The sequence below is a fragment of the Epinephelus fuscoguttatus genome, linkage group LG15, assembly GCF_011397635.1.
Source record: "Epinephelus fuscoguttatus linkage group LG15, E.fuscoguttatus.final_Chr_v1".
Taxonomy (NCBI): Eukaryota; Metazoa; Chordata; class Actinopteri; order Perciformes; family Serranidae; genus Epinephelus; species Epinephelus fuscoguttatus.
In genome coordinates this window covers 31,608,941-31,625,303 of record NC_064766.1, presented here as the reverse complement: position 1 = coordinate 31,625,303, position 16,363 = coordinate 31,608,941, and the positions used below count along the sequence as shown (strand labels likewise).

The 16,363-nt window shown below is 42.6% G+C and overlaps 1 protein-coding gene across 4 annotated transcripts in view; it reads right to left on the bottom strand.

Annotated features, from left to right (window-relative positions):
- Positions 1-2,338: 2,338 nt before the first annotated feature.
- The window catches only part of pax3a (paired box 3a), a 41,651-nt gene continuing 27,626 nt past the window's right edge, over positions 2,339-16,363 (bottom strand). For all 4 annotated transcript variants that reach the window (XM_049597917.1, XM_049597919.1, XM_049597918.1 and 1 more), the window contains 5 exons: positions 14,181-14,380; positions 13,419-13,584; positions 10,798-11,018; positions 5,830-6,093; positions 2,339-3,571 (listed from right to left, as the gene is read on the bottom strand). In XM_049597917.1, coding sequence (XP_049453874.1) covers positions 3,554-3,571; positions 5,830-6,093; positions 10,798-11,018; positions 13,419-13,584; positions 14,181-14,380 — 869 coding nt within the window. In that variant the 3' untranslated portion in view covers positions 2,339-3,553. The remainder of the gene's footprint in view (positions 3,572-5,829; positions 6,094-10,797; positions 11,019-13,418; positions 13,585-14,180; positions 14,381-16,363) is intronic.

The following is a 16,363-nucleotide window of genomic DNA, read 5'->3' as shown; positions in this document are numbered from 1 at the left end:
TTTTGAGGAGTCTGCCAACTGGGTGAACAGTGTTTTCCTTTCTGTTTGGCAGCGAGAGCCAAAACCCTTGTGAACCCTGCGCAGCCATGTCAGTGACTGATGTCCTGGTGTGACTACGGCCGCTGTGCTTATATAATTTACAGCAGCTCTGCTTTAGTCATTAAGGGGTGTGAAGGAGCCCCCAGGGAGCAGGAATTTGTCCAAAAGGAGTGTTTATGAAAGGGGATATATTTATGATTCAGTGCTCGAGCAGCGGGCATGAGCGGCTGTAGTGGAATGTAACTGAGTGTATTTACTCGAGTACTGTGCTTCAGTAGAAACTGAATGTAGTTTTCTACTTCTTTTCTTTTTATTTCTACCCCACCACACCTCAGAGGGAAATGTGGTTTTTATTTGATAACTTTAGCAACTAGTTACTTAACGAATAAAGATTTTTAGCGCACAAATCATATGAGCAACTAAAATGCTTAGTTGATTGATTAGAAAATGACTCAGCAACTATTTTGTTAAATTTTTAAAGTCATTTTTCATGCAGAACTATTTCATGGTTCTAGCTTATCAAATATAGGGACTTTCTTCTTTTAATTTTAATTTTTTTATTCATTTTTCATTATTATTTGATTTATTAAATTGACTATTTTTTCCTGGATTGGTACTTTTACTTTTAATATTTAAATACATTTTCCTTGTTGTACTTTTGCTAAAGTTACATTTTCAATGCAGGACTTTTACTAGTAACAGAGTATTTTTACGATGCGGTTTTAGTACTTTTACTTAAATGAAGAATCTAAATACTCCCTCCAGCACTGAAGAGGGGTGCAGCTCTCAGACAGTAGGTACTGTCACTGCCCTGCTCATCCAGATTTAAATAAAGGGGAAACAGCCGGTATGTGCCAGAAAAAAACACAGAAAGAAACATTAGTTTAACTGACAGTTAATCACAGAAATAAAAAAAAAAACTAACTAAAATATTACACATTAATTAAATTTAATTTGCAAGTTTAGACATGAAGGTCTAAATAGTGTTTTAAAGTCGTCCCCGCACTGCCAAAAGTAAAATTCTGGAGAATAAATGCAGAGGCCTTCAAGCCATTGTTTATTTATTCATTTGTCTATTGGCCTAAAATCAATTTAATGTGAACATGTTGAGTCTAAAATACTGGAATCACCTCATAAAATACCCACAAGGTTTTAGGTTTTAATTATAGAATGTAAACTCAAACAAACAAACAAAGAATAAAGCTACAGTTAGTAGCTTTTATAAAAATGACTTTTTGTCATAATTGCTAAAACTGTTGCTACATTCACACAGCGCTAAATGAGACAGATAATCTGTAAAGAAAAATCATGTGTCTCCTTTCTTCTACTGCTTCTGATGGCATTTGCTAGAACCTGCCGTGCCTGAACAAAAACAACCAATCAGAACCGAGGAATGTCTAACACAGCGGACAATCATGTTAAACACTGTTCGTAAAACTGCGGTCAAACGGTCAAACTAGACAATGCTGATCAAATATGAACAAAGATTCTGCTATATTGCATTTATCTCACCTCAAATGTTTTCAGAAATGTATTTTATGTACTGTTTAGCTGTAGAACGAGAAGATTAGTCTGGCTGGTGGGCGGTGCTTGGTACTCCAGTAAACTATATCCTAGTAATCATGGCAGCCTGGTCACAAACCTTCTCATTTTACAGCTAAACAGTACACTAAAATATGTTTTTAAAAACATTTGAGGTGAGAGCAGTAATGTGATTAGAAGCGCAAGGAAGGGCAGAGGAATAAGATTTCTTCACTGATTATCTGTCACACGTACTGCCATGTGGATAAAGTCACATTTTTAGCTAATACGACAAATAATTAATTTTATAAATTTACCGTCTACAGCTTTAAATTAGGACATGACCTCAGTCTTCCCAATGGAACCTACAGCTTTGGTATCCCATGAATCAGTGGTTCCCACATGGTCCAGCCATGGGGTCCAGATTCCCCCTTAGTCATTAGTTCAAGGTCCACACAGTTAAATATATGTAGCATCATACGTGCGTTTGGCCATGTCGTCAAGCTAGTTTGCTGTCTCTGTCAAGCAGCTGTCCATGAATCATTCACTCTACAGCAGGAAACGGCACTTCAAAATAAAAGCTATGCACCACGAATTCACTGTACTTAAAAATACAGCATGTTTTTTACTAACTTGACACATTCGCGAGTCACTTGCGGTCCATTCAGAATAGACCCGCAACCCACTTTTGGACCACGACCCACCAGTTGGGAACCACTGCCGTAAATGACACTCAAAGTCACACACCTTTCCACATTTTTAGATAGTTTATTATAAATAGTAAATAGTGCTGTATTGTACACAAAACTTCTTACAACAAAAATCATTTTACGCCAATGTAAATGGAAATTATACAAAAGAAAAAAACACGTATAATGAACATTGTGTAAGACTCACTTAAGCACTTAAGAGCACTTAATACAAAACGTACAGAGGAGACGTAACACTGGAACAACACTAAATAAATAAGAAATGGAACCAACGTTTGCAAGTTCCTGGTGAAAACTAATTCAACATGCAAAATTGAAAAAAATAAAAAATTAACTGTCAAACTGAATAATGTATTCACTGGCAGAGAATTTTTTTGGCTTTATGACATCACGACTACGTTTTGCTATCTTTCATCGCTCGATGATTTCCCCTGATTGATCAATGCACACAACCCAAAATTAATGACATTAAAAAGAGAGGGTTTGGGTTTTTTTTGTTTTTTTTTGAGGGTATAATCAGGGACATTTGATCCGTGGTAATTTACATCACATGAGGTATGAATGTATTGCACTTTCTTTGGGTTGCAGTGGTTTCCCTATAACTCCACCTCCACCTCCGTTCTTGCCTTCCGGCTGGTTTTCCCGGTGTAGTCATGTTTCCATCTCCAAAGTCTTTAACGTGAGTTGCATCAATGTACAGTAAATATTATTTTCCTAAGACACTGTGATGAAGAGATCTTTAGAAGAACATTGCGGCTGAGTGCAACACGTTATCACCATCTGGCCTTCTGATAACCATCAACCATACACCCTCCCCTATCAAGTTGGACCTCAGAAGCACAGGGGGCTTCCCAAGTTCACCTCTCTGCCACTTATTACAAAAATCAAATACAGAATCTTGAATGTATTTACTCCCCCTCTCCCCACCCGCCCTCTTCTTTTCCTCTTTAAGCGTGGACAACGAGCCGCGCTTGGTCCTCGGAGCGTGACGTGATGCACAAGCAAAGCGATTGCCAGGTAACAGGAGAGGCTGCGCCTTTGGTCCTAATTATTCCAGCCAACCCCCTCCATCGCCATCGCTACACCTCCTTCTCAACTGGTTTTTCTTGCTGAAGGAGAACACCTCAACCCCTTTCACCCACCCAACCGCTCTCTGGCTCTCGCTGTCCTTGGGGCTGGGGAGATTTGGCAAAGGCAGCATGTGGAAAGGGGGGTTGTTCTCTGGCGATGAATGTCAGACTTGCCCGGGAAGCCTCCTGTTCGTTCAGGCCATGTCGGGGGCTTCATATAATGAAAGGCACCTGATGAAAACAGGGAAAGACAGCAGGGTTAAAGGGATTCTTTGCGTTTTATTCAACTTCAACAGCTTGAATCCATGAAGCAAAAAGTAGACGTGAAGTTAAATGAAAGGTGAGGTGTTAGGATGATGTGTTTAAGAGCATGAGAGCAGGTGAGAATGGAAACTGGGGGTCCTAGGTTAGATAATAAAACTCTGAAAACAGGTGAAGAGCTTTGGGAATCTTCTCAGACATTCTTTGAACCTAATGTGGTCGGTAAAACTAGCCTGGGACTGAGCCTTACCCTGGATCTGTGGCTCTGCTCCACTGATCAATAACAACTCTAAATCTGACCTCCAGTGGGACACATGGTTCTAATCCTGGCCTGCCAAGGGCCATAATCGCCCCCTGTTAAAGAGCCTCCTTTTATACACACACACACTCACACACACACACACACACATGCCTGCGCTCACAGATATACACACAACACATTTCCCCAAACCCCCAAAAGCTACATGTGGGTCTCTCCCAGGACTGGCTAAATTAATGACATCAAGATGTTGCCACTGATGGGCCAGTCAACATGTGGTAGTGTACCTCAGATCAGCCCCAGCAGCACACGGCACTCTCCCCTCCCTCCTGTCAAACACGCTTTGGGGAAGTGGCTCCTTTCATTTGGGCGGCTATCTTTGTTACAAAGGGGTCATTACATGGCTAGGTGCGCTATACTGAGGGTTTGATGGGCAAGCTCATCATACGGGGGTCATGAAAGGACAGCGAGGGAAAAATGTGCGTGTTGGGATAAGACCCGGACATGCCTCTGCATCGGGCCACGTGGACAGTCGGGTGATGGTAATGTAAACTGAGGTAACCTGGCCACTAGCGCTCTCTAACATACATGTAATTTCAGCGCAGCGCAGAGTGATTTGAGAAGCTCGCTCATCAGAGGGGTCTGCGTAATTAACGTGGGTTGTGAGGTAGAAAATATAAACTAAATCGCATAGGCAGAGCAGAGGTTATAGAAGGACATGACCTCTGATAAATTATAGATCATTTAGCATTTAAATATAGAAATCAAACCCCCTAAATCACTATGAAATCATCAGTTAAGTAAACATTTAAAGGGACAGTTCACCCAAGGATCAAAACTACATATTTTTCCTCTTACCTGTGGTGCTATTTGTCAGTCTAGATTTTGAGGGTGTGAGTTGCCGAGTGTTGGAGAAATCAGCTGTAAATATGTCTGCCTTCTCTCCAGTATAATGGAAGTAGATGGCACTTGGCCTGTGGTGCTCAAGTGCCAAAAAATACATCTAAAAAACTTAACAGCAATGTGTCTTCACCAGAAATCATGACCTGGTTACTCACAGAGACCTTGTTGTTAACAGTTTGATGTCGGAACGACCCGCCAACCCTATCACCATGCAGAAGAAAGTGTGCATCTACTGCTAGCTCACCTAGCACCACTGAGCTAGCTAATGTTACAGCTCAGCCGAGGAGGACGCCATTAATGTTTACGCCTCTCTCTGTCATGAGAATGAGCCTCTTGTCCATGATGTGGATGCATAAAGAACACTGGATACAGCGTTGGAAGAGGGGCTCCGTTCATATTAAAACACTTAGACGTTCCGCAGTGTGGGGACCATAGAGCAAGCGCAACAGAGACTTATGGCACCTAAGCTTGAATGGGGATAAAAACTATTTAATCATGCTGCTTTATCCAGATAGTGAAACAAGTAATTTAGCGGAGGTTGTGGCACTCAAAAAATGTAGCCACTGATTTACAATAGTCTCTTTCCCAATTTAAGTCTATGGGAAGAAGTCTTTTTGGCCATGGCATCATGTGACAGACCCGGATGTTGTAATTCCACATTTGGCCACTGTGTAAAATTGGCTTCCAAGCCCAGTGCTGTTTCCGGAGGATTGGTCCATGAGTAGATGTACACTTCCTTCTGTGCAGTGACACAGTTGGAGGCTGTGGTTCGGCAGAGAGGAAATTGTTCCTACATGAAAACTGCTCACAGCAAGGTCTGTGGATTATCTAGTAATTTCTGGCAGGAGACATTGCTGTTGGGTTTTTCAAATGTACTTTTTTGGCACCACAAGCTGAGCGACATCTAGTTCCATTATATTTGATAGAAGGCAAACATCTCCAACACTCGGCAACTCACACCAAATCAATGATTAACTAGACTGATTAACAGCACTACAGGTAAGAAGAAAAATATGTGTTTTCGATTTGGGGTGAACTGTCCCTTTAAAGTGTATTTCAAGCTTACCTTGCTCTGACTGTACTGTCCATACTGGTAGGTTGGATGGTGGTCCATGGCATAGGCTGGGGAGGTGTAGGAAGGTGGGCAGTAAGACTGAGTGCTAGGCAGCGTGGGCATACTGGTCAGGCCTGGTAGAGCCTCCAAACGCTGGGAACCATGGCAGCTGGCGGCCATGCCTCCGTTTGGCTCCAGGCCTCCAGTCAGTGGGGAGAGGGCGAAGTCACTCTGGGACTGATGTGGCACTCCACCTGGGTTCAATAGGCCCATTACCTGAAGGGAGACATGGAGGAAAACTTGGCGATTAGAATAGAAAAACCACAGATTAGTCACACTTTACCATTCAAATTTCAAAATTAAAAATACATAGTCAGTTTATTCACTCCATTTTTGTTTTTGGTTACATAATTCAATCAACTTTTTCACTCCACTCAGGTGGCCCAAAGTGTTGGCCCTCTCCTTGTTCACTGAAATACATTATCACCGGCTTCCCTCACACATGTGGTTTCCCTTTACTCTGCTTGACTGATTGAGGAGCTGACAGTGGCTAAAAAGTTCAATCCTTTACTTCACTAGTGGTTTCTGTTATCCTGTCAGATTTATGGATGTAGAGTGATATTTTTTCACTGTATTTTTCTTTACCATGACACTTTTTTTTTTTTCACAGTGTTACAAATGGAATTGATGAAAAGAAGTCTAAGACGATGGCTGATCAGAATATAAGAAACATATGCAAACGATAAATCTGTGCGAATGTGATGTGTTTTAAGCAGAATTAAAACCCGTTTCCTATGTGTCCACTGATGTTTTGTGTTTTTTCTTATCGTCTGTCTCACTCCCTCTCGCTTTCTCTTGATGCCCTAAAATCACCGTGTCCTTGTGAGGCCGGGGTGAGGAGGCCAAAGGGTACGTGGGAACGAGGGGTAGGATGTGTTTGTGTATGTGTGGTAGAGCTACCTCTCCTATGTGTGGAATTGTGTATTTAACAGTAGGTGTGTGTGTGTGCACGGTCATGTGTAATACGAGCATTTTTTGCTCTGATGTCAGAGGTGTAGGGGTATCGGTGATACATCGTGAACAGCTGCACGGAGGTTTGCGTGAGAAGCGAAGTCATGAAAGTTTCTAAAAAGCGAAGTTGAAGTGAGAACAAGAGTTACGAGTTAAAGAGTTACAATCCATGTTGGAGAAAATGGATGTAAAATCAAGAATAAAACCAAAATAACTGGAAAGAAAATAAGGCGGAGAGTAAGTAACTCTGAGTGATGTAAAATCAAGGGCTTTCCCACGTGACAGCCAGCTGGCACACACACACACACACACACACACACACACACCCACACCCATATAGTGAGACAACCTCAGGTGTGTTTAATGTATGTAATTTACAGTTGAGCTGTCAGAGTGATCTGTCCTCACACATCTGACAAACGCATCAATGCGGCCTTCCACCAAACCATTACTTCTCTTACTGCTGAGGATGTGTGATATTCTGTCAAGTACAAATGTCTGCTGCACACACACTCCATCATATTTCTGTATTTATAAATTCAAGGTGCATGGTTTCCCAAAAATACAAATTCAGTTCAGTCACCCATAAATCTTCAGGCTGCTTTAAAACGGTTGAAGGAATACTTCACCCACAAAATTATCATTTGTATATCAATTACTTGCCCCACAAACCTTTGTTTATCTTGAATGCCTTTGCCGTGAACGAAGAATCCAAAAACTGAGAAAATTTTTCATGAACTGAAGTAAAAGGGGGCTACGTTTAACAACAGCAAAACTATATCAAGACATCTGTTTACAAACTCTCACATGACTCATACAGTGTAATCCCAGTCTCGTTTATTGAGTCGTTTAATGAGTATTTCCATACACATGCATTTTCGCTAAACCAACAGGGGAGACCAGGGTTGGTTGTTACACTTTTTACTCTTGTGTGAATTGCTCATCATTAAAACATCTTTCAACAGTCGTTCTTACATTAAATGAAAGCTTAGGGTCTCGGCTTGAAATGGGTATCCCTTTCATTTTTACAACTTATTGTAACAAGACGTAATTAACCATCAAAACACCCCATCACAGGGTTGGTTGTCACAATGTATGGGGTTGTTGTTCCTGCCGTTATCAATGAGGTTTTAGAAAAAAAAAAATATAGATTTAACAAATTGAAATTAATACCACCTCTATAATAGTGCTCATCAGCGCCCCTTATGTTTAAACCATCAATTTAAACTCTAGCCTTTATTAAAGCCAATGTTTCACAACAATTCATTATGAATATAACATTACATTAAACAGTGAGATTGGAACAGATTAATCGCCATCATAATATGATCAGGAACTTATGTTAAAATGTCAAATAGCCTATGTTGAAGTATGTAACTGTTTAGATATAACCCCGGTCTCCCCTACTATTTGAAACCACATAAATAGTCTCACAGTGTAGCACAGCTGGGCAAGCGTGTGATTACTCTGCTTGTGCATTTCACTGAGCAGAGTTCAGTCCCCCTACTCATCTGTGCATGAGACTTTTTATGCAGAAGTGTCTTAAATAGTGAGGTTTTAATGAAAATGCATGTGTTTGGGAAGTACTGAGCATATGACTAGATGAATGGGACTTAGATTATACAGCACAAGTCGTGTGAGAGTTTGTAAATGGATGTTTTGATATAGTTTTGCTGATGTTAAACACAAGAATTTTCTTAGTTTTTGGATTCTTCCTTCATTGTGGAGGCATGTGAGAAAAATAAAGATTTTCTCATGAATTTAATGTAACATTTGGTGAGTAACTGATAAAACAAACAATCATTTTGTGAGTGAAGTATTCCTTTAAAGTATCCTTTCCTTAGAGTGTCAGAAAAAATATAATATTTAATTACTGCTAATAAATATACAAACTTAAATAAACTTCATTAAATAGATTTTCTCCTGCTTATCCAGTGGTGTTTGGCCATATTTTCTCACAACATCACACATGTTCCTGCACATATAAACAGTCGTTTGTGTGGTATGTGTCTGCGAGTGCACGCCTGTGTCAGAGGTTCTGTGTCTATGTACGAGCTCATGCGCTCACGTACACTCTGTCTGCAACTGAAACGGCAGCAGTTCCCGATGGTGTCTGTTTTGAGGTTGTTCCGGGGATTAGGTCTCAGGGGGGTGCAAATCCCGGCCGCTCGCTTGCTTGGTGAGAAAGGGTTCCTTTGGTATGCACCAGATCAACGGTGAGACGCCAGAGACCCCGCACCACAGGGGAAACCACCGGCCCCGACTGAAGCTCCAAATACAGAGCTAACTGCTCAGACAACAATATCACCTATCTAAAGTCAACCTTATCCATATCAAAACTCCGTGGCGCTCTAATGTGACCATATCTGGAGTTAACTGAACCCCTGGATCTCCTGATGGACACAGTAGTAGAGTAGAGTAGTTTTTAGAGACAGATTCAGAGTTCAGATAATTCCAAAGAGGATTTCACACACAACGGACCGAGCTGTGAGGCTGTGCGAGAAAACTGAAGCGGTAAACTTTTCTAAATGCGGAGAGGTCTTCATGTATTAACTATCAATGTCACAGAATTTAATCAGTCCTCATTTCCTCCCTCTTATTAAGTTAAAATCAAGAAATTAATTCTATCCTAATCTGAAATAGAGAAAACTGCATTGCAATATACATTCAAACAGCTGCAATGAATACATGAATTAAAACAAATTAGCCAACAAAGTGAGTCATTTGCATAAATTACACACTTTGTTACGAGGGGATAGATTACTTCATTCCAATCAATTAAGACACTGGAACATTCTGTGATTGCTATTCCAGACTGAGAAAACATTCCAGGCACGCCGCCGTCCCTACGCAAGATGAACTGTCCGTTCTGTACCAGCCTGCCCCGCTAAGGTTAATGCTGAAACCATCCATGAGGCCATGGCACCTTTGGCCTCTTTATTGGAGTTAAAGGCACTCGTGACCCTGTGGGTGTGTGAACTCACACCGCAGACATGCACTCTCAGTTACAGGACGGCAGCTACTCGCAGCATGCCAGTTATGTTTCAACAAATTACGAGGTAGCTCAGATGGCTAAGATTAAAACCACCAGCCACTGACGCTCACAGTTCTCCTCATGTTATCTTCACTCTCTCCTACCTTGCTTTACTTTTATCTGTCCAGTGAAAATAAAATAAAGTAAATGTGGCTAGTTCTTGAGGAGAAAACAACAAATTCTACTCCATAACTATTGCTCATATATCAAAGCAGTCAATTATACTCAGCCACAATGGTGCCACCTACCACTTCCTGACCGTGCACCCTGGCAGCCACAACAAAGATCTTCTCTTTATTTCAATATATATACATCCTCAGGCATTCGCGTTGAAACAAACCTGCCTGAGGCCGTTTTTTATCTGTGCCTGACAGGAGTGTGAGATTCTCTCTCATGGGAATTAGTACCCAGCATGCATTGCATGTGGGCCGGCCACCCTTTGTGGCGGTTAAAAGCTCGTTTTCCGCCTGTTAGTCCATCTTCTAGGCTGGTAGGGAGCCACTGATGGACACTGATGACTGTGTAATCGACCATAATTGTCTTTTCAGTTTTGATTTGTGTCATCGTCCAACATCCATACATCCGTCCTCATGTCTCGTCCCTTTTCCCTCCCCAAAGACTGACGTTTGCCACATTTCAAATTCATCAAACAACCCATCAGAATAAACAAAAATGAAAAGCTACCGTGTTTCTCAGTTTAACAAGGTTTTCATCAATGTCACTGCAATGACACCTCCTGGGTCATGCACACGCGGTGTGTGTTTGTGTGTATCATTATCCTTCCATATGGTGTGTCTCATAAATGTCATGAGGAACTATTAGTGTTCTGTTTCCTGATATGATAACATATGTGTGTGGATAGGTGTGCGTGTTTGTATATGAAGTAGACATTATATTTCTATATTCTATTGAAAAAAATGGATGTGGAGACAAACCTGTGGCGAGAGACTGTTGCCGATGGTGGGGTTGACAGTGTTGGTGTGTCCTGTTGGCGCCACAAAGCTGTCAGAGTATCCTGAGAAGCTGTGACGTCCAGAGGACAGGCAGTACGCAGAGCTTCCATCCTGGGAGCCGGCTGACGAGGCGAGCCCACTCTGGTGCACGGAGGTGGGGGGCAGAGGCTGCGGTCGGTGGACTGTGCTGGGCTGCTCGGACGCTGCAGAGAACAAAAGATAACAGTTAAAGAGCGGCTATATTAGCATTATTATTATTATTATTATTTTGGTTTTAATATCATTGTGTGGCCTTGCAGTAGTGTTCCTTAAGTTTTCAAATCCGAAAATTCGATTTTGGTTGAAGTATGTATATTTTAGCATGAAAATTCTACTTTCCCAAGCCTTTCTAAAATCTTTTTCCCATGTGACCTAACATAGATTTTGCATGATGACGTTCTTACTGCTATAGAGGCCACATTAGTCGGTTACAAAAGTCACACAATAACATAAACAAACTTAATAAATCCAGTCGGCGGCAGGTAGCAACTTCCGTGTGCTGTGAGGTAAAATTACTGCTTCTGTCAATGGTGTCTGGTGGCTTTGAAGAGGGCGATAAAATGGCTTCAGTTCTCCATCGCAAAGGGCTGTCTGACAGCAAGGTGAAGAGGTTGAAATAATCTAAATATAGCATACACTGAAACAGCCATGAGACTCCTTTGACAGAAACAACAATTTTACCTCACAGAATACAAGGAGTTGCTGGTCGATTGCTGCCTCTGATGGGTCCGTTTGTTTGAACGTGGCGTCCACAGCAGTACATTGCTTAGCTTCTGTGCGCGGTACTTCTGTTTGCTTCTCCAAACTGGGAGTAAGGATCTACTGTAGTTAGTACACTGACCATGGATCTATAAATGTGTTTATACAGCGCAAACGCAGTATTATATTATACTGAATCTAAGCGTGTCCTAACATGGTAAATAAATGTTTAATAATAATAACAAAGTAGCACCATCTTCCACCTCCAATATCAAATCTTTGAAATCTTCTCCATGCTTACACTGTCAGTGAAAGGCATGTGCAGGGGCTGAGGGAGGGGAGGGTATCAGAGCCATAACCTACAGTACTGCACTGCATTTTGCTAACTGCTGAGTGGGAATCTCCATTTGTAAAACAAGGAAAAGAAGATGCAGATGGAGTTGCTTTTTAAAATTCCATTTTGGTTTTATCAAGAGCACATCTGCTGCTGTCTTAAGATAATTCCAAATTCTTTATTTTTTATTTAATTATTTGTTTTATTTTCATTCATTCATTCATTCATCTTCTAACCGCTTCATCCTCTTGAGGGTCGCGGGGGGGCTGGAGCCTATCCCAGCTGACATTGGGCGAGAGGCGGGGTACACCCTGGACAGGTCGCCAGACTATCGCAGGGCTGACACATAGAGACAGACAACCATTCACGCTCACATTCACACCTACAGACAATTTAGAGTTATCAGTTAACCTAGTCCCCAATCTGCATGTCTTTGGACTGTGGGAGGAAGCCGGAGTGCCCGGAGAGAACCCACGCTGACACGGGGAGAACATGCAAACTCCGCACAGAAGGGCTCCCACGCCCGGGATCGAACGGGCAACCCACTTGCTGTGAGGCGAGAGTGCTAACCACCACACCACCATGCCACCCTTATTTTATTTTATCTTATTTTTTTTATTTTATTTTATTTTACTTTATTTTATTTATTTTTTTCCCCATTATTTTTTAATTTTATTTTAATTTTATTAAAGGGGTCATTGCAAGCAAATAACCAACTATCAAAAAGAGAATACAGTATATATATACTTGCAGATACGAAGATACCTAAGACCTTCTTTCCTCATTATCCTTTTTTAAACAGTGTGTACCCTTTAATTATTTCACATTGTAAAAAAGGGGATGTGTGACAAAGGTATACATTATCAAACTGGGAGACATTCCAGCACATAATTTTTAAGTTGGTTGGAGACCAGGCATCCATACCAAAAAATGTGGCAGTGACTGTCGTGTATACGGGATCCAGTTTGACCATAACTTTGTAAATCTATTTATTTGTAGGCGAAGTGAGAAGGTAAGTTTTTTCTACTATATATATTTCATAAATAATATCTATCCATTCTTCTATTGGGAGGGGGTCAGAAAGCAGCCATCGTCTTGTAATAGTTTTCTTACCAGTGAATATCAAAACACTAGATAAGTATTCATTAAAGTGTCCAGGTTGAAAGTCAGCTTTACCTAAAATAATTAAATAGGAATGGGATTTCTTTGACATAAACCCTGATATAGTCTGGATAGAATTTGTTTAATGCAGACATGTATGATCCTAAAACTACTTTCAGCACCAGGTCATCCAGATCTGATGGGTGATTTTTAACATGTTGAGTATAATAGTGCCGTAGTTGTGGATACCTATAAAAATCTTGCTTTTCTAAAGCATATTTTCCTCTCAAAGTTTCCCTTGTCTGTTGATGAGTAATATGTTGATATGCCCCTGGTTAGAAGTCGGGGTCGTAGGCACACCCTCTAATTATGCAAAAACATTTTAAAGCTTAAATTTAAAGTATGTTCAAACTTGTTCAGCTGAACCCACCTTGAGCTATCGAGGTGGGAGTGTAGGGGCTGTCGGACAGCTGATAGGGCTGCAGGCCGGACATAGCTGACGGAGGGAAACCACCGGGGATGAGGTGGTTAAATGCCATCAGTTGATTGGCTCCTGCTTGCTTCCTCCACCGGGCTCTTCTGTTGCTGAACCACACCTGAGAGAAGAACAGAGACAAGACAAGTTTCTTTATCTTCTCTGTGAACCCAACAAAACAAGCTGTCTTGTCCAGTATGTACATGTGAGAGGGCTTCATGCTTGTGAATGTATATATGTGTGTGTGTATATGCGAGGCCGCTCTGATCCATTACAGGGAGCTGAACTGATAGAGATCTTAACATCTGGAGCGTGCAGTGAAACCACATCTTTGTGTGCTACTGCAAGTCAATGGGTTCAGAGTGTAACAGCTGTTAAAGCCTATATTAGCACACTATCTGAATCAGACATCTATTTTGGGGTCTTTACATAGCCCCTTTTTGTGGTAGAGTCTGACAAGAATAGAAAGCTGTCCTCAAACACAGTGGGAGCAGTGTGTCTGTGTTTGTTTGTGTCTGTACATGTGCAGAGGGGGTCAGGCAGCGGGTCGAGGGTGTCAGAGGAAGGGGGGACACATGTCTAATGGCAGTAAGGAATGTGTGGCAACATCCCTAGGCGATTTAACGGCCACAAGACACGTATCTGTGACAGACAGATCCATTTCTTCGCCATCAGACGGCGTGTCTGGGACAGACTGTGTTTGAGCGCGTGCCTAACCTGAACTCGAGCCTCTGTCAGTTTGGCCCGCTGAGCCAGCTCCTCCCGCGTGTAGATGTCGGGGTAGTGCGTGCGTTCGAAGGCCCTCTCCAGCTCCTCCAGCTGCTCGGCCGTGAAGGTGGTCCGACTGCGGCGCTGCTTCCTCTTCAGAGGCAGGCCTGGCTCCGAGTCCACGTCGGAGCCCTCATCTGAGTGGCTGGCTGCAATTGAAAACAAACAGACTTCAGCATTCAGGGGAGGCAGACCGATACGGAATAAACCTTAAGGGCAAAGCTGAAACAGATTTGAGACAATAGATTGTGCTGAGTACAGAGCAAATTTTAGATTGTGTCCTCCTGCTGCCTTAAACTACTCAGTGGTTCCTGAGGGGATCAAAAGCCAGAGGCTGCTTGAACATGGATTAAAGAGGGCTAGATCCCTCTGGGGCATCTATTCCCTGGGACACTGTGTCTCCCCGAGTCTTAGCCATGCTGTGCGCTATGCCGATAGGGTCCCATAGTAAAGAGCAGGCAGCCTTTTGCAGGTGCTTCTTAATCTGTTTGTTCAGTTGAGGGCAGGAGAGAGCGACCGGGTAACTGGGAGACAGCCATTGGGATCTAATTCAGCAGAAGAAGGGAATCAATGAAGGCTTGAGACCAGAGACAGAAGACTATTGCTGCTGTTCGGGGGGGAGGTTACCCATCTATTAAATAATGATTAGGCTCCACAAACTAGCGTGACAGTCTGCTATTGTCCGCCATTACATGTCTGCAATCCCCCATCTCTTTCTCAGTCATACACACACTCACAAACATGCATCAGCTGCGTCCCGACTATGGGCTTTCACTCAATGAACGCAGTCTATGACAATGTGTCAAACACAGATGGACACAAGACTGAAAGAGTTGGAATCCACTCCCAAATCCACCCCAGAGGGACCTCTTAAACCTCATGATGAGGGTTCACTGCACCTTTTCGACTCTCACTTTACTGTGCAGCCAACACCTAAGCTGAGAGAGGAGAAGTAAGAGACTCAAAAGCAGAGAGACAGGTGTAGGCAACAGAAAGGCTTCAGCAGAGGACTGTCTGTTTCCCCCAGACTGCTCATTCTCCTTCTGCCCTCCAGATTTAAAGCTTTAATTAAAAAGTGCCAAGTCAGACATGGAGGGGGGCAGCAGGGATCTCCCCTTGCCTCTGGAGCCTCTGGAGCCGAGCAGGAAATGTTTGTGCCGGGTTGCCAGTGTGTGTCTGACCAGGCATTACACACGGATTTGCTCCCTGGGAATGCTGCTGTGCTGCAGGGCCGCCAGCACACAGGACTCTGATGCTGAGAAGAGCTCTTTATTACATTTGAACCAAGGGCGCCACGCTGGCAGAAAGTCTCACAGAGGATTGGCTGGATGCTTAGATACTCCTGGAACGTGCACTGTGACTTTGGGATGTGGTTTGTTTAGGTAAGGATGTGGCCAGAGACCAGTTGGAGCAGATTTTATAGTACAACAGGCATAACCAGAAGGCCACACAGCATGAAAACCTGATACTTTTTCCTATAAGCACATTTTTACACATCAATATTGTTTGGATTAGTAAGTGGAAGTTCCATTAATCAGCAGGTAAACAACGCTAGAGGAGAGGACTGCGAGAAACAGCAAGAAAAGTAACATGCGATGTCATTACCATTTTAATGATGGAGGAACAGAGAAAGAAAGAAAAAGACGGAGAACCAATGACGGCGCAGAAACGAAAAGATTCCTGAGGGAGGGAAGGGGAGCTCATAAAACTCCTCTGAGGAGAAAGCTCCCCATTGGCACTGTAACTCATGTTAACTGCAGGGTGGGGGTGGATCTCTCCTCCTATGCCCCCTTTATTTCTATCTTTCCCTCTCTTTTCCCCTCCCTGTTTTTATTATTAGTAACTACAGAGAAAACACTCCGTCACAGACTCTCCCTTAATGGCAAATGACATTGTTGCTTTTGTCATCCTCTGGCTCGCACTTTCTCTTTTGCTCTCTTCCTCTCACACTCGCTGTCTTTTTTTTTTTTTTTTTTGGAAGTGATGAGGCCAAGCCTTTGTATCTTAGCAGGGAAAAGCCTGTGGCAGGCCTCTGTTGGACCGATTACCACGCTCCATCTGTAGGAGCCATCAGGGACGCCCGGGCCTGCATTCAGGGGTCTGTCACCTGCCCAGCAGGGGAGTGCGGGGGG